The sequence below is a fragment of the Erinaceus europaeus genome, chromosome 4 (genome assembly GCF_950295315.1).
Source record: "Erinaceus europaeus chromosome 4, mEriEur2.1, whole genome shotgun sequence".
Lineage (NCBI taxonomy): Eukaryota > Metazoa > Chordata > Mammalia > Eulipotyphla > Erinaceidae > Erinaceus > Erinaceus europaeus.
This window is the reverse complement of record NC_080165.1, coordinates 86,225,357-86,243,566: the sequence shown is the minus strand read 5'-3', so window position 1 is coordinate 86,243,566 and position 18,210 is coordinate 86,225,357. Positions and strand designations below refer to the sequence as shown.

Below are 18,210 nucleotides of genomic sequence, written 5' to 3'. Positions count from 1 at the left end.
GAGAGTTCCCCAGCATCACACAACTATTTAGTGTAAAGTACTAATTAGAATACCTGATTATCTGACTGATTAATTTACTTCCTCAAGGATCCCAGCAGCCCCACAGTGTACGCAACAGGTAGAGCACTGGACCTGTAAACAGGTCCCTTTGCTTCCGCTTTACACCACTTGCATTTAACCTGCTGCGCTACTGCCCAACTCCCCGAGTACTTTTTTTTAAAGCCTCAATTGGCAGGTGGTTGGGAAATAGCTGAGTAGAGTGCACATTTTACCTTGCAGAGATCCCACATTTAAACTCCTGGCACCATAAGAGAGCATCATGCATGATACTAACGGATGCTTCGTGAATGGTGTAGCAGTACTGTGCCTCTCCTTCTCTTTTTCTCACTGTCTTTCTGACTTAAAAAGAAAAAAAATGTTTGCCAGGAGAGGTGGTATCATGAAGATGTGTAAACTAAGTGTTCCCCCCACCAAAAAAAAAAAAAAAATCAAACCCAAATTAGGGCCTGAGGAATACCTCCTGGAGTAAAGCACCTGCCTTTCTTATGTGTGTGGCCCGAATTCTTTCTCATCCTGGCACCATATGGGAGGTCCCTCAGCACTAGAGAGTAGTACCGTGATATCTGTGTCACTGTCTCTCTGTCTCGTGTGTGTGTGTGTGTGTGTGTGTGTGTGTGTGTGTGTGTAAAGTGACCCAAGAGCCATGACATCATGCTTGTTTGCACCTGGTACAAGTTCATTTAAAAAAAAAAAAAATCCTAAATTGTACAGAGTTCTCACACTCCAAAGTTATATGCAGTAGAATAAATTCCTCAGTGTGCAGTATTATAAAAATGTACTTAAAACTTCCAAGCAACCAGGGTCCAATAAAATGTCTAGGGTGCAGTAAAACATCTGATTAACTAGTTCAATGGAATGTGAAATAACTTCTCAGGTAATAGGCAAATGAATGGAAGGTGCCTAACAAGACAGGTTTTGCTAAAATGAGCAAATGGCACCAAGCACTGGTGCCAGTAACCTACAAACCTCACTGTGGGAAAGTCTTTCAAAAAGAGAATAAATTTCCTCACACTAAGTGGTAGTTGGCCTGGAAACTCATAATGAAATGCTGAGCCTGGGAGATTTAGTAAGGTGTTTTTTGGGGAGGGGGCTGCTGTTCTATCTTTAGTGGAGCTGGCTTTACAGAAGTCACACATAATCACTGACACCAGGTCATTTTCTCAAGGAGGAAGACACACACTATCTGGTCAAACCAGATCACAACCTCAGCTTGTAAAAAAAAAGTGAACAGGCATGTAAACTTGAAAGTCTAAAAGGCAATGCACATGAGCAAGTCGCTCTGTAATGACTTCCTATAAGCACTTTGCTGTTGTTCAAAATCCAAATGAACAATCACAGCAGCTGACAGCACCCAGAAAGCTTCCACCAGCAAATTATAGGTTGTACTGTAAATGAAGCTGAGATTCATGCACAGGCTAAGTGCTCTAATGTGGGGCTTTTTTTTCCTTTTTTTTTTTTTTGAGGGGGGTCTGTACCCTCCACTATGCAAAAAACAGGCTAAAACCCATTCTCTAGACATCAACGTTTGGAACTGGCTTAGAAAGAAACATATTACTTTAGGCTAGGGCGCAGTACGGTTCGCCTTTCAATGCTCTGAAAGATTTCTTAGTATGCCTATGATTAATATTGGTACTCAGGAAAGAGAACTTCTTCTGACCTTGAGCGTGCGGGCTAAATAAATTACCTCAGAACGAAAGTGGTGAGATCTCAAAACAGCATCTGTGGGGAAAAGGGAAGGAAAAAAAAAAATAAAGACTTCATTTAACTCTTTGTTCTTCTCCAGCCAAGTCACTATATTTACCTAGGGCTTTTGGGGGGGTGGGGTGGGGGTGGAGGGACTGAGAAGGCACTTTCCAGAAGCCTCGAATTCAGTAGGGACAAGCCTGGAGGGCGGGGAGGTTTCTAGGCCATTGGTCTCCGCGAGAAGTTTCAGGGAAAGTTCTAGGGGAGCTGGGGAGCCCCGAACTCTCTAAACTTCACTTTCTTTTTTTTTTTTTTAAGCTTCCCTTTCTTACCTCTTAGCTCCAGCGAAGGGTGGTTAAAGGGAGGCTGCCGCAGCCCCGACTGCACTCCAAATTACCTTTAGGGCTTTATGCAAACTGACACCTAGAATATTGAGCCCCTTCCTCCCCATCCCTGCTCTCTGGATTACGGTGGTTACCCACCACCCGGGAGAAAGGAGAAAGGGGCTGAGATTAAAAGGGACCGGGTGGGGGCGGAGGGGGGGCAAGGAGCTCTGCATGCCCAGATGTGCTCAGGTTGCGGAGCGGGCAGTGATGGGGGCAGGGGCAGGAGCGCAGAGCCGCGAAGCTGCTCTCCACTCTCCAAATTGGCGTAAAAAGAATCCTGTCGCTGCATGTCTTACCTCGGCTCCTGGAACGGCCCGAAAAGACAGATTTCATCGGATGCCTCCCTTTCTGGAGCTTGCGGTGCCAGCAGCAGAAGAAGATGATGGTGGCGACGGTACCCAGCAGAAGCAACAAGAGAAAGAGGGCGCATTGGATGCTGTAGGGTCTCAGCAAGACGAGGAACGCCGCGGCGATCATGGTGCGGGCGAGGCGTGGGCTGCGCGGCGGCGGCGGCGGCGGGGCTCGAGGGCGGCGGCCCAGGCACCCGCGCGGGGCGCACGCCGGAGCGGCGGGCACGGGCGAGCGCGGCTCAGCGCGTCAGGCCCCGCGCTCGCGGCCCCGCGCTCAGCCTAATGGCTGCGCAGCCCGCGCCAGCCGCGCTAAGCTAGCGATCCAGGGCTGCGGGGAGCGCTGGCCATGACTCAGCAGACGGCGACGAGGCAGGGACGTGGCGGCGGGGAGCTTCTCTCCTCCCTCCCCGGGGGCCCCCGCCCCCGTCCGTGCGCAGCCCCCGGGCGCAGCCCCGCCGGGGACGCGGCGGGCGGGGTGGAGCAGCTCGGCCGCCGCTGCCCCCGAGGCCCAGCGCATGGTCCAGCGGCTGCGGACGGCCTCGGCATCCCCGAAACCCAGCGCACGTGGGTCGGGTCGGGGCGGGGACGTGGCGCCCCGGCAGCAGCCGCCGCGACCCGCGCGGGGCGGGAATGGGGCTCCGCGGTGGGGGCTCGGCTGATGACATCACGGCCGGGCTGCGGCAGCGCGGGCGCGCGGACATGGCTGCTGCGGTTTCGGCGGCGGCCGCAAGCTGCGCCCGAGCCTGAGCGCCCCGCGCCCTCCCGCAAGGCCACCTGCCAGACCGCGCCATCCGTGGGTGCGCGGGCCGCGCGCCTCTCCACTCCCCCGAGACATCTGGGGGCTCAGCCTCTGCAGCATCCCTTGGCGGAATTGCTGGGGGCCCCGGCCTCAGGGGGCGCCAAGGAGCCAGGGGGGAAACCGTAAGGCGCTGCTGCCCCCCCACCTCCCACCTCCCAGCGCCCCGCCCCGAAGTTGGGGCTTTGGAAGATGCAGCCCGGTGAGCAATTCCTGGCGGGGGGTTCCTCGCACTCATAAGCAAAAAGAGCGGTCAGGGCCTTTCCTGGCCACTAGGGTCCTACAGGAATGGGAGACCCCCCCACCCCTCCCCAAGTGCTTTAAAGTGGGAGCGCTTCCCAGTGGAACGCCCCATCTACAGACGTGAACAGTTTTGCCCCCTTAAACTTGGTGCAATTTTAGTGGCCAAAAAATGAGATCCTTGGACCCTCTTGTATCCAAGTGTTTACAGTAATAATAGCAATAATAAAATGACCCTTTACCCGTTTAATATACTAGAAAAGAGGGGCAACTTCAGATTTAGGCAGCTGGCTGGTGAAGGAAGTTCGGGGTTTGGCGTGTAAATATATCGAGGAATATATTTTAGGGAATGAGAAAGTAATGATCCGCTACGCTCAAATGCACACACTCTCTCTGGCCCCTCTCATTTCTTCATAACCAGCTAAAAGGATTTTGTATTGAATAGTTGGTGGCTTGGAGATTTTTAAGGTGGTCGGTGGTGCAGTGTCAACGCTGAAATGTGTGGCAGGAGCGCCACCGCAGTGAGTCAGTCTGCGGCCAAAAAAAAAAAAAAAGCCGCAGCAGTCTGCAGCATCTTGCGGCCTGGGCTGGGTCTGTGCATTACGGCTACCGCGTTATGCTGCTCCCAAAGTAATGCTCATTTCCCCTACGTGTGCTGGTTTTTGTTTTATTTGTTTGCATAAGGAAACAGCAATTGTAGTGACAAAGTAATACGTTATTGTGTTACTGGAGTGTCTATTAAGTACTAAGGTGGACTTTCACTATAGAATGTTTAAGAAACTGAAGACATTGTGTTGTGAAAAATGATTTGTAAAATTCTGAAAAGCAGTTAAAGAATCTATGACGAAACCAAAGTTGTATTTGCTTGTAGGATCTCATTATCAATGTTTTCTAACTATACAAAATCAATTGTACAGCCCCGCCTAAAAGCTTAAGCATTTCTATAAAGTCTTTAACATTATAGCATGTGTAAGAATTAAAGGAAACTAGAAAAAAAAAAGTATTGTCTAATGCATCGTAAATGCCAAATGCATAAACACGGGAGATAATGGGTTAAATTGAATTATATAGAACTAGTTTCATGAAACAAAATAAAGATTGAAGTTACCAATATGTTTCATCTTACTCAGGTATTTTGCGTTGAAGCTGGAAGGACCTTGCTTGCAAAGGCTGTGATGACAGTGGGAATGTTGAATGTCATGAGTGTAGGCTGAATTACTAATCAGGAGAGACTTTCTAGGTCCCTGAGTTTCAGGTAGCACTGCATCATGTGCTCATTGCTAAAAGGCTTCTTGATACCACAGTCCACTGGAGTGAGAAACTGTATTTCTGTTCATTGTGCAGGGCGTATGGAGCAAAACCCTGAGAGTCTTCACATCAGGAAAGGCAGGATTCTTTGCTGAACTGACTCACATAGCCTGGTGGAATAATTTAAAACAACAACCAGACTTATTAATCTTCTGCAGTTATTTCTGGAGAAATAACTGATGCAATTTAGGAAGGTCATCTTTATACTTACTTAAGTTTGTGAGAGAGGAAATAGTCTAAACATCCTTGAGATGTGTTTAACACTATAAACAGCATAGTAACCACTCTTCCCCAAATTCATTACTACCAACAAAAAAACAATTAGGGAGTCAGACGGTAGCTCAGTGGGTTAAGCACACATGGCGCAATGCAGAAGGACAGGCATAAAGATCCCAGTTGGAGCACCCAGCTCCCCACCTGCAGGGGAATCACTTCACAAGCTGTGAAGTAGGTCTGCAGGTGTCTATCTTTCTCTCCCCTTTCTGTCTTCCCCTCCTCTCTCCATTTTTCTCTGTCCTATCTAACGACGACATCAATAACAACAACAATAACTACAACAATAAAAAACAATTAAATAGCAATTATTTTTTAAACTTACTTTCGCACAATTGTTATAACCTGGAGTCTGATGTAACCATTTGTAGGTTTCAAGTGCACAAAAGAACACCATTTACCTCTCTTGGCAGACGAATGTTTAACTGCCATACAATGCACTTCCTTTTTAAAAATGAATTTTTTTGTTTTGTTTTTTCTTTTTTAAATATTTATTCATTCATTCCCTTTTGTTGCCCTTGTTTTATTGTTGTTATTGATGTCGTCGTTGTTGGATAGGACAGAGAGAAATGGAGAGAGGAGGGGAAGACAGAGGGGGAGAGAAAGATAGTTACCTGCAGACCTGCATCACCACCTGTGAAGCGACTCCTCTGCAGGTGGGGAGCCCGGGGCTCGAACCAGAATCCTTACGCTGGTCCTTGCACTTTGCGGAACGTGCACTTAACCCGCTGTCTTACTGCCTGACTCCCAAAATGATTATTTTTATATGTACAAAGAGGAGAGACGAAAAGGTAGATAGACTTTTGAAGTTGTGAAGTTTCCCACCCAGCAGGAAGAGACCAGGGGCTTGAACCAGGGCCCTTACACACCATAGCATGTGTGATCAACCCGGTGCATTACCACCCTGCCCCTAGTCTATCTTTTAAAATATATCCATTTCTCCGGTTGGGCGGTAGCGCAGCGGGTTAAGTGCACATGGTACAAAGCGCAAGGACTTGCATAAGGATCGCGGTTCTAGCCCCCAGCTCCCCATCTGCAGGGGGGTTGCTTTATAGGCAGTGAAGCAGGTCTTCAGGTATTTCTCTTTCCGTCCTCTCTCCATTTCTCTCTGTCCTATCCAACAACGATGACATCAACAACAACAACAATAACTACAACAATAAAACAAGGGGAACAAAAGGGAAAATAAATTTAAAAAAATTTTTAAATACATCCATTTCTGTTCTTTGTATCAGTTATTTGAAAGGGAGTAATAACAAGCAAACCAAATCATTGAAAGAATTTAATATTTAGGTCCATTGTTATTTTTTTTAAAGAATGTATTTATTTATGAGAAAGATAGGAAGAGAGAGAGAGAAAGAACCAGACATCACTCTAGTACATGTGCTGCCAGGGATTGAATTTAGGACCCTTTTGCTTGAGAATCCAATGCTTTTTCCACTGCGCCACCTCCTGGACCACAGTTCATTGTTATTTTTCAAACATGTTTATAGTTAATGTATCATTACCTTCTCCAGATCATGGCATGTTACTAACTGCTTCTTCTGTGTATATTTATGATATCTAATGCATTATGGAATTCAATAAATATTAAATCAGCCAATCAATTGTTTTTGGAAGTTAATTTAGTAGAATACATATCTTTTCCCTCTGCTAGGTTTTCAATTAAAAAAATGGAATAATTGGGAGTTGGCGGTACGCAGCGGGTAAAGAGCAAGTGGCACAAAGCACAAGGACCTGCATAAGGTTCCCAGTTGGAGCCCCCAGCTCCCCACCTGCAGGGGAGCCACTTCACAAGCTGTGAAACAGGTCTGCAGAGGTATATCTTTCTCTCCCCCTCTGTCTTCCCCTCCTCTCTACATTTCTTTCTGTCCTATCCAATAATGAACTCCATCAACAACAACAATAATAATCACAACAAGGGCAACAAAAGGGAATAAATAAATAAATAATTTATTCTGTGGGCTGTAAAGTTATATTACTAAGGTAGGGAACATGCCTACACAAATACATGCAACCCAGGTGTGAATCCTTGAACCTCATAAATAAAAAAGTTGCCTAGGAGTCATGAAATCTCAAACATGTGAGGTCCCAGTTCTAAGAAAGGAAGGAAGGAAAGATAGTATCAAAGTCACAACACAAAGTAAGTTTAAGTTTGGGAGGAGAAAAGCCTATGGTCAGATCATATCTAGAAATGAGAAAAATCAAAAAGAAAAGATATAGAAATCATTTTTTTCTTTAAGACCCAAAAGAAGACAGATAAATGGATGTAGATAGTGGCTTTGAAGCTGGCACAGTTGTGGAGCACATGCCTCATGTATAATGCCGTAGGTTCAATTCCCAGCATCACATAAAATGAAGAAGCAGTTCTCTAGTCCTTTCCATCCCTATCTACCTCTCATATAAAGGAAAAAATTATTTTGGTTAAAAAAAAAAGGGAGGGTCGGGCGGTAGTGTAGTGGGTTAAGCGCACATGGCACCAAGCACAAAGGACCATCATAAGAATCCCAGTTTGAGCCCCCAGCTCCCTAGCTGCAGGGGGGTCGCTGCACAGGCGGTGAAGCAGGTCTGCAGGTGTCTATCTTTCTCTCCCCTCTCTCTCTTCCCCTCCTCTCCATTTCCCTCTGTCCTATCCAACAATGACAACATCAATAACAACAGCAATAATAAAAAAAATGAAATGGGCAACAAAAGGGGGGGGAAATAATGGGATGAGGAAAGTAGTTAAGAATTTGTATCACACACAGAGAAACAAAATGAAATTCAAATACTTTAGAGGAGGGTAGCTGCACACCCAGTCCAGCACACATGTTACCATATGAAAGGACCCAGATTCATGCCGGTGGTCCCCACCTTCACAGAGGAAGTCACACAAGTGGTGAAGCAGTGCCACAGGTATCTCCATCTACCCCCTTCCCTCTCAGTTTCTGGCAGTCTCTATCCAAAATGGATTAAATGGTTTTTTTAAATATTACCTTTATTCAGGCTAAAGTCAGATTGAAGAAAATGACTTAGACTGATGGCCAAAATGATGCATCTTACTCTTACTCGCCAATCACAGCTGAAGAACTGTAAGCCATCCTAAAACTAGGACAGAAAGGAGACCTACCTGTACTGATTCATATAGAGACCTCTTCATAGACCAGAGAGAGAGAAAAAAATACAGTATGAATTAGTAATTGTTGAAATTTCTGAGAAGTGATCTTAATCCACCAGCTCATCTTTTAAAGTTTACTGACCACTAAATCATTCCTCTTTCTTTTTTTTTTCCCCTGTGGACATTTAATACTTTTTTAAATTTCTTTATTGGGGAATTAATGTTTTACATTCAACAGTAAATACAATAGTATGTACATGCATAACATTCCCCAGTTTCCCATATAACAATACAACCCCCACTAGGTCCCCTGTCGTCCTTCTTGGCCCTGTATTCTCCCCACCCACCAACCCCCACCCCAGAGTCTTTTACTTTGGTGAAATACTCCAATTGCAGTGCAGGTTCTACTTGTGTTTTTGTTTTCTTCTGATCTTGTTTTTCAACTTCTGCCTGAGAGTGAGATCATCCATATTCATCCTTCTGTTTCTCACTTATTTCACTTAACGTGAATTTGTCAAAGTACATCCAAGATCAGCTGAAAACGGTGAAGTCACCATTTTTTACAGCTGAGTAGTATTCCATTGTGTATATATACCACAACTTGCTCAGCCACTCATCTGTTGTTGGACACCTGGGTTGCTTCCAGGTTTTGTGCTGCCAAGAACATATGTGTACACAGATCTTTTTGGATGGGTGTGTTGGGTTCCTTAGGATATATCCCCAGGAGAGGAATTGCAGGATCATAGGGTAGGTCCATTTCTAGCCTTCTGAGAGTTCTCCAGACTGTTCTCCACAGAGCTTGGACCAATTTACATTCCAACCAACAGTGTAGGAGGGTTCCTTTGACCCTACACCCTCTCCAGCATTTGCTGCTGTTACCTTTTCTGATGTATGACATTCTCACAGGAGTGAAGTGGTATCTTGTTGTTGTCTTTATTTGCATTTCTCTGACAACCAGAGACTTGGCGCATTTTTTCATGTGTTTCTCAGCCTTTTAGATCTCTTCTGTGGTGAATATTCTGTCCATGCCCCCCCCCCATTTTTGGATGGGGTTATTTGTTGTCTTGTTGTTGAGTTTGGCAAGCTCTTTATATATGTTGGTTATTAAACTCTTGTCTGATGTATGTCATGTAAAGATCTCCCATTCTGTGAAGGGTCTCTTGGTTTGGGTAGTGGTTTCTTTTGCTGTGAAGAAGCTTTTTAATTTGATGTAGTCCCATAGGTTTATACTTGCCTTAGTCTTCTTTGTAATTGGATTCATTTCATTGAAGATGTCTTTAAAATGTATGCAGAAAGAGTTCTGCCAATATTTTCCTGTAAGTATCTGATAGTTTCTGGTCTAACATCCAAGTCCTTGATCCACTTGGAATTTACTTTTGTATTTGGTGAAATATAGTGGTTCAGTTTCATTCTTCTGCATGTTTCAACCCATTGTTTCCAACACCATTTGTTGAAGAGACTCTGCTTTCCCCATTTTATAGTCTGGGCACCTTTGTCAAAGATTACATGTCCATAGGTGTGGGGGCTCACTTATGAGCTCTCAATTCTATTCCACTAGTCAGTGTGTCTATTCATGTTCCAGTACCAAGCAGTTTTGATGACAATGGCCCTATAATACAATTTGAGATCTGGGAGTGTGATGCCTCCAGTTCTGTTCTTTTTTCTCAAGATTGTTTTGGCAATTCTAGGTCTTTTCTGGTTCCAGATAAACATAGATATTTTATTATTTTTTGTTGCTATAGTAAAAGGAATTGATTTCTGGATTTCAATTTCTTCTAACTTAGTGTTTGCATAGAGGAATGCCACTGACTTTTGAATGTTAATTTTTTAGTCTGACACTTTACTGTATTGCCTGATGATATCCAAAAGCTTCTTGCTAGATTCCTTAGGTTTTTCTATGTATACTATCATGTCATCTGCAAATAGGGAGAGTTTGACGTCTTCTCTTCCAATCTTTATCCCTTTAATTCCTTGCTCCTGCCTGATTGCTATGGCAAGAACTTCCAACACTATGTTGAATAGTAACGGTGATAGTGGGCATCCCTGTCTAGTACCTGATCTGAGTGGAAATGCTTCCAGTTTTTCACCACTGAGTATGATGTTGGCTGTAGGTTTGCTATATATAGACTCCACTATCTTGAGGAATTTTCCATCTATTCCCATTTTTTTGTAGTGTTTTGATCATAAAGGGATGTTGTATTTTGTCAAAGGCTTTCTCTGCATCTATTGAGATGACCATGTGGTTTTTGGTCTTGCTTTTGTTGATGTGGTGGATCACATTGATTGATTAAACCAACCCTGCATGCCTGGGGTAAACCCCACTTGGTCATGATGAACCATCTTTTTAATATACTGCTATATCCAGTTGCCTAGAATTTTGTTCAAATTTTAGCATCTATGTTCATCAGAGATATTGGTCTGTAGTTTTCTGTTTTGGTTGTGTCCCTGTCTACTTTTGGTATCAGAGTGATGTTGGCTTCATACAAGCTGAAGGGAGTATTCCAATGTCTTCAGTCTTCTGGAAGACTTTTAAAAGTAGAGGTATTCGTTCTTCTTTGAAGGTTTTGTAGAATTCATTTGTAAAACCATCTGGTCCAGGACTTTTATTTTTGGGAATATTTTCGATAACTGTTTCAATTTCATTAGCTGTGGTGGGCCTGTTCATGTTATCTACTTCCTCTTGACTTAGTTTTGGAAATTGGTAGGTATCTAGGAAATCGTCCATTTCTTCCAGGTTCTCTAGCTTGGTGGCATATAGTTGTTCATAGAAGCCTCGCATGATATGTTGAATTTCTGCGATGTCTGTTGTGATATCTCCTCTTTCATTTAATATCGATTTATTTGGGTCTTCTCCCTTTTTTGTTTTGAGAGTCTGGCTAAAGGTTTGTTGATTTTATTCACTTTTTCGAAGAACCAACATTTACTTTCGTTGATCTTTTGTATGGTTTTCTTATTCTTGATGTTACTTATTTCTGCCCTAACTTTAGTGATTTCTGTCTTTCTGGTTGCTTTAGGGTTCCTTTGTTCTTCTTCTTCTAGGTCTTTAAGATATGCAATCAGGCTGTTTATTTGTGCTTTTTCTTGTTTCCTAATGTGTGCTTGTATAGCTATGAACTTCCCTCTCAGTACTGCCTTAGCTGTGTCCCAAATATTTTGATAGCTTGTGTCTTCGTTTTCATTGAACTCTTGAAACATTTTGATTTCTTTTTTTATTTCCTCTTTGACCCAGAAGTTGTTAAGAAGTGTACTGTTGAGCTTCCACATTTTGGAACTATTACTAGTCTTGTTGATTGTTAAGTGTTAGTTTAATTCCACTGTGGTCTGAGAAGATGCTTATCATTCCTCTTTCTAAAGATAAGAGTTGATAAAAGGCTTGAGTAAAATGGCAGAAGATGTCTTCTGTAGGACAAACTAGGGATAGGAAGTTGTAACAAATTCCTAATTTATGGGTCAGGAAGAAGACAAGGATCCATCTTAAGCTTTGTAGTGACAAAGGCAAAAGGAGAAATTGAACTAAATTTTTTTTTCCCTCCAGGGTTATTGCTGGACTCAGTGCCTACACCATGAATCCACTGCTCCTGGAGGCCATTTTTCCCCCTTGTTGTTGTAGCCTCATTGTGGTTATTATTATTGCCATTGTTGATGTTGTTCGTTGTTGGATAGGACAGAGAGAAATGGAGAGAGGAGGGAAAGACAGAGAGGGGAAGAGAAAGATAGACACCTGCAGACCTGCTTCACCGCTTGTGAAGCAACTCCCCTGCAGGTGGGGAGCCGGGGGCTCGAATCGGGATCCTTAAGCTGGTCCTTGAGCTTTGCGCCACCTGTGCTTAACCCACTGTACCACCGCCCGACCCCCTAACCAAATTTTAAACTGAAATGGAGACACAGTTTTGCATGTGAAGATGACTAAGTTTTAGATCCATTGTAGTCGAAGTGTCAGTAGGACAGATGTGAAATTATCCAGCAAACCTATGGAAACATGGTCACCTGGAGAAGTCATACCATAAACAGACTGGGAGTCATAGCATGAATTAGAGTAGAAGTCATGGCAACACATGTGACTAAAGAAGAGAAGCAAAAAAGAACTGACATCTCCACTCTGGCAATGGCTTCCTTTTGTGGACAAGAGAAGGAAAGTAGAAGGCAATACCATGGAAACCAAGTAGAAAGTATTCCAATTTAATGACTTATAAGAAGTCATTAATGGGAGGTTAAGAAGGACAAGGACTGAGAACTGGTGACTAGGACACCTCTGGAAATCTTCCAGAGAATTAATTTATTTACTAAGAGAAGATAAAACCAAACTAATAGGCTGAATAGAAATTGGGAGATTAAAAAAAAAAAAAAGGGAGGCAGTTGTTCAGTCTTTGGGAAAATTTAACTCTAAATAGAATGAGTAGAAATGCTCAATAAGGTGCTGGGTGGGTGGTAGTGCACCTGGTTGAGTGTACATGTAACAATGCACAAGGACCAGGGTTCAAACCAGTCCCCACCTGCAGGAGAAAGCTTTGTGAATTGTGAAGCAGTGTTGCAGGGTCTCTCTGTCTCTCTCCCTCTCTACCACCTTCCCTCTCTATTTCTGGCTCTCTCTATCCAATAAATAAATAAAGATAATTTTTTTAAAAAAGAAATGCTCAATAAAAGCCTTTTGTTATCAGTGGGGAAGCAATTACAGAAGCCAGACCTTCCACCTTCTGCACCCTATAATGACCCTGGGTCCATACTCCCAGAGGGTCAAAGAAAAGCGATCAGGGGATGGGATGCGATACGGAGTTCTGGTGGTGGGAATTGTGTGGATTTGTACCCCTCTTATGCTATGGTTTGGTCAGTGTTTTCTTTTTATAAATAAAATTTTAAATAATAATTATTATTAGTTATAATATTAACAATATTAATATTATTAATAATAATTTGTGTCACCCTCTATCTGGGAGGGAAAATAATATTATTATAAATATAATGTTATACAATATTTTTATAATGATGATATAATAAAATAATATTTGGTAATATTGTTAATAATATTAATGATAATAATAATTTGCCTCTCACCTTCTATCTGGGAGGGAAAAAGTGACCACCAGAAGTGATGGAATCATATAGACATGAATTGACAGCAATAATCCTGGTGGAAAAAAAAGAAAAGCAAACAAACAGAAAACCTTTCAAAATAACTTTACAGCAACATTATAGGGGCCAGGCAATGCCATATGGAGTGCACAGGTTGCCATGCCCCTGACCCCCACTTGCATGGAGGAAGCTTCATGAGTAGTGGAACTATGCTGCTGGTGTCTCACTTTCTCTCCCTCTCCCCTTTTCTCTGTTTCTATCAGGAAGGAAATTAAAAAAAAAAAAAAAAGACAACTAGGAGCATTAGAGCCCTTGTATGGGCACCAAATCCATAGATAACACTGGTAGCAAGGAAAAATTAATAATTACAAGAGAGACTTCCAAATGGAATCATTCCAAAATTGTTAACATTGCAGAAAATGTAAAGCCTAATTAGGATGTGTTGTTCTGATGACTGTAAATTTCATAATGTTACAGGGAGTGGGAGTGAAAGGAAAGGTTGTTTGTAAACAATCTCAAAAAAAAAAAAAGAGAGAGAAACTGAGGGGGCCTTAGGTGGTGGTGCACCAGGTTAAGTGCACAGGGACCTGAGCAAGGATCCAGTTCAAGCCCTTGGCTCCCCACCTGCAGGGGGTCACTTCACAAGCGGTGAAGCAGAACTGCAGGCATCTCTCCCTCTCTATCTCTCAATTTCTCTCTGTCCTATCCAATAAAAAAAAATTTTTTTAAGGCTGCCAGGAGCAGTGAATTCATAGTGCCAGCACCAAGCCCCAGCAATAGCCCTGGAGGCAAAAAAAAAAAAAACCCTGCTAAATTGAGGGTTTTTTTTTAATGTTAATACCATTGAATTCATCTACTGTATAATAGTGTGCAGACAGACAGCATTTGGGAAGTAATAATTTATTATCAAGAAGCAAATGAATTCATGTATATAGTTTCCTAGTTGAGTATAGTGTTAGTCTTGCAGCAAAATACTGAGTCATTCGCCAGAAAATTTACTCATAGTTGTATGAACTGCCAATGGAAAATTTAAGAGCTATTCATAAATCAAGCTATAAAGCTATTAGAGTTATAAATTACTGAGCAGCATTGTTCATTATTATTCAGCTAGTGTAAACTAGTTCCACCATTTCTAAGAATGGAGTATATACATAGCATGTCTAAAAGCTGAAGTTATTGTCTTCCAGTTCAAAGATAAAATTGCCTTGTTCTTTATAATCATTTCTACACTCTTAAGTGAATAAAGGGGGGAAAACCTAACATAGGAAGTGTATATTTGCGTAGTAAATATGGCATGAGATTGATAAATTCCATAATTTATATTTATGAATTAAGTTTCAGATCACCTTAACAAAACAACAACAACATTTAATAGCTAAATTTTATTTCTTTTTTTTTTTTTTTTTTTTAAATATTTATTTTATTTATTTATTCCCTTTTGTTGCCCTTGTTGTTTTATTGTTGTAGTTATTATTATTGTTGTTGTTGTTGGATAGGACAGAGAGAAATGGAGAGAGGAGAGGAAGACAGAGAGGGGGAGAGAAAGATAGACACCTGCAGACCTGCTTCACCGCCTGTGAAGCGACTCCCCTGCAGGTGGGGAGCCGGGGTTTGAACCGGGATCCTTATGCCGGTCCTTGTGCATTGCGCCACCTGCGCTTAACCCGCTGCGCTACAGCCCGACTCCCGCTAAATTTTATTTCTTACTAATTATTTTAGGACTTCTGAATTAAAAAGCTATGCTAATAGATTTGTATGTTAATGAAAGGCAATGTGACTATGAGAGCAGATGTGTCAATTATGCCAGGGAGTACAGAGAATTGTGCTGAATACCTGGTGATTAGTAAAATATGTTTCAGTAACATACACTTTGAAAAATTATCTCAAATTATCAAAAAATTAGCCAGTGAAATTATCCCACTATAATAGCATCCTGTGTCTCAAGATACAAAGACAGACACATCTGGGCTGGGGTAGATAGCATATTCATTATGCAGAGAGACTCTCACACCTGAGGCTCCAAAGCTGCAGGTCCAGTCCTCCACACCACCATAAACCAGAGCTGAGCAACTAAAAAGAAAAATACTTCTTAAAGTGTCTTTGTAGCCAGAAGTGCTTTATAGAGCAAAACAGGAAAACAAATAGCAAATAGTAAATTAGAACACAGTAGAATTTATATTTTAATGAGAAAAGCCAAAAGCCTTTTGCCCAACCTTGCTGATCTTCTCTCTACTGTAAGGAGTCAATAACCTGGAATTTAAGGATAGACTTCTAGGAATCTGAAGTGATATGTAAAGAAACATAGAACTCTTTAGGGGAGCATGATCCATGTTTTTTAATGAGATTTTTTAATCTCTTTTTTTTTAACTTTATTTGATAGGACAGAGAGAAATTTAGAAGGAATGGAGATCGAGAGGGAAAGAGACAGAGAGACACCTGCAGCACTGTTTCGCCATTTATGAAACTTTCCCCTAAAAGATGGGAACTGGTGGGTGGGTGGCTTGAGCCTGGGTCCTTGTGCATTGTAATGTGTGTGCTTAATCAGATGCACCACTGCCCGGCCCTGAGATTTTTAAGTAATTATTTCAGAGAGAGGGAATTTAATACAGGTACCAAAGCTTTTGAGCACAATTTCAAAGCATTCTCTCAACCCCTGATCACTACTATCATCACCTTTTTTTTATTTAACCAGAGTAACTCTCAGCTTTGCTTTATGGTGGTATGGGGGATTGAACCTGGAACTTTGAAGCATCAGGTATGAGAGTCTCTCATAGCCATTATGCTATCTATTCCCACCCTACATTAGTATCATCTTAATATCTCCCTGGAGATAGGGGAAATTGTCTCAAGCACAGTCAGTCTAAGATGAATAGAGGAGACTCTTGAGAATAGCCTACAAAATTTCAGAGACGTTTCTCCAATGTAAGTGAATGTTACCTATCTTAGGATTTAAGGGGGAGATAGTTCTATTAATTTTCCTGTCCTCTTACAATGAACAAACTGGAAGAGAAACAATGTGACTTTTCTTTTTTTATTTATTTATTTATTTTTATTTTTTTATTTAAGAAAGGATTAATTAACAAAACCATAGGGTAGGAGGGATACAACTCCACACAATTCCCACCGCCCAATCTCCATATCCCACCCCCTACCCAGTAGCTTTCCCATTCTCTATCCCTCTGGGAGCATGGACCCAGGGTCATTGAGGGTTGCAGAAGGTAGAAGGTCTGGCTTCTGTAATTGCTTCCCCGCTGAACATGGGCGTTGACTGGTCGGTCCATACTCCCAGTCTGCCTCTCTCTTTCCCTAGTAGGGTGGGGCTCTGGGGAAGCTGAGCTCCAGGACACACAATGTGACTTTTCTAAAATAACTTTTGATGAGGTGTCATTTCTTTTTTTTTAATATTTATTCCCTTTCGTTGCCCTTGTTTTATTGTTGTAGTTATTATTGTTGTCGTTGTTGGATAGGACAGAGAGAAATGGAAAGATGAGGGGAAGACAGAGAGGGGGAGAGAAAGATAGACACCTGCAGACCTGCTTCACCACTTGTGAAGTGACTGCCCTGCAGGTGGGGAGCCGGGGGCTCAAACTGGGATCCTTACGCCGGTCCTTGTGCTTTGTGCCACCTACTCTTAACCCACTGTGCTACCACCCCGACTCCCGAGGTGTCATTTCTAACACTGAGAGGAGACTATTAACTTTCTAAGATCACTTACAAGGACTTCAGTCATGGAAAGGAAGATAATTTGATTCTCAGACTCTTTATCAGGCCAGTTAAATATCTCAATTTATATCTAGATGTTTGAATGAATAATCCCACTCTAAGCCAAAAGTAATGATCCTAAAACAGCTTAGAGTTCAGAATCTGTTGGGATATCCATAGTCTTAAATTTTGAAAGAGAGGCAGGACTTAGTATTAAGCTCCCTAGATCTACTCTTAGACATCCTACTAAGTGTACCAACCACTTTTCCTAAATTCTGCTCCAAGCCACAGCTTCTGAGACTTTTCAAGATTCAGCATTCTGGGGCCAGGTGGTGGCACACCTAGTTAAGTGCACAAACTACAAAATTCAGCATTTTGTAGTGACCTCGTAACAGCAGCACTCAATCTTCCTAGGGTATTATACTGAAGGGTACAAGTCCTGCACTTGGTATAGAAGACCACCTGTCCACATCGTGTGTGTAGCATCACCTGTCATTATCTCTAGCTTCCTGTGTTTGTCTTACTGGTGAAGATTATCCCTCACTACCATAATTCTTAAGACACTAGATCCCAATGTCTTATCACTGTGATCACTGTGATGAAGCTGTTAATCTTATTATGTGACTTTCTCACTCCAGTGGACAGATCCAATTTCCAGGGATGTCCTGATGATAGCTGTCTGCTTCCATTTTTCTCCAAGCTTAGTTCTGGCCTTTTAGGCTACAAAGGGTTTGTTGGCATAATCTTCATGCATCCCACACAGAGGCAGACTCTAAATCAATCTCATTCCCTAAGTGCCTCAAACACCTCTGGGTCTTTGCACAATTTCATTTTGTGGCCCTTCCCCTCTCTTCTCAATTTCTCTGTTTTATCAAAAAGGAAAGGCGGGAAAGGAGGGGTGGTTTCATAATGCAGTAACTGAGTCCCAGCAACAGCTCTGGTGTCAATAAAAATTAAAAATAAAAATAAGCAGGAGTCGGGCGGTAACGCAGCAGATTAAGCGCGCTTGGTACAAAGCGCAAGGACCAGCGTAAGGATCCCAGTTCGAGCCCCTGGCTCCCCACCTGCAGGGGAGTTGCTTCACAGGCTGTGAAGCAGGTCTGCAGGTGTCTATCTTTCTCTTCCCCTCTTTGTCTTCCCCTCCTCTCTCCCTGTCTCCATTTTTCTCTGTCCTAACAATGACGACGTCAGAAACAACAGCAATAATAACTACAACAACAATAAAAAACAACAAGGGCAACAAAA

The 18,210-nt window shown here is 42.5% G+C and overlaps 2 protein-coding genes across 4 annotated transcripts in view; one reads left to right on the top strand and one right to left on the bottom strand.

Moving 5' to 3' along the window:
- LOC103107678 (dystonin) overlaps nt 1-2,648 on the bottom strand; it is a 552,693-nt gene extending 550,045 nt beyond the window's left edge. Inside the window, 3 exon segments of the mRNA XM_060190003.1 lie at nt 1,745-1,779; nt 2,426-2,453; nt 2,455-2,648. Of these exon segments, the coding sequence (XP_060045986.1) occupies nt 1,745-1,779; nt 2,426-2,453; nt 2,455-2,559 (168 nt within the window). The 5' untranslated portion in view covers nt 2,560-2,648.
- Nucleotides 2,649-3,068: 420 nt separating this feature from the next.
- Nucleotides 3,069-18,210, top strand: part of BEND6 (BEN domain containing 6) — an 89,144-nt gene continuing 74,002 nt past the window's right edge. The window contains exon 1 of one of the 3 annotated variants that reach the window (XM_060190008.1): nt 3,069-3,477. The gene's annotated coding sequence lies outside the window, so the exon portion shown is untranslated. The remainder of the gene's footprint in view (nt 3,478-18,210) is intronic. The other 2 variants (XM_060190006.1, XM_007516485.3) reach the window with 2 other exon arrangements.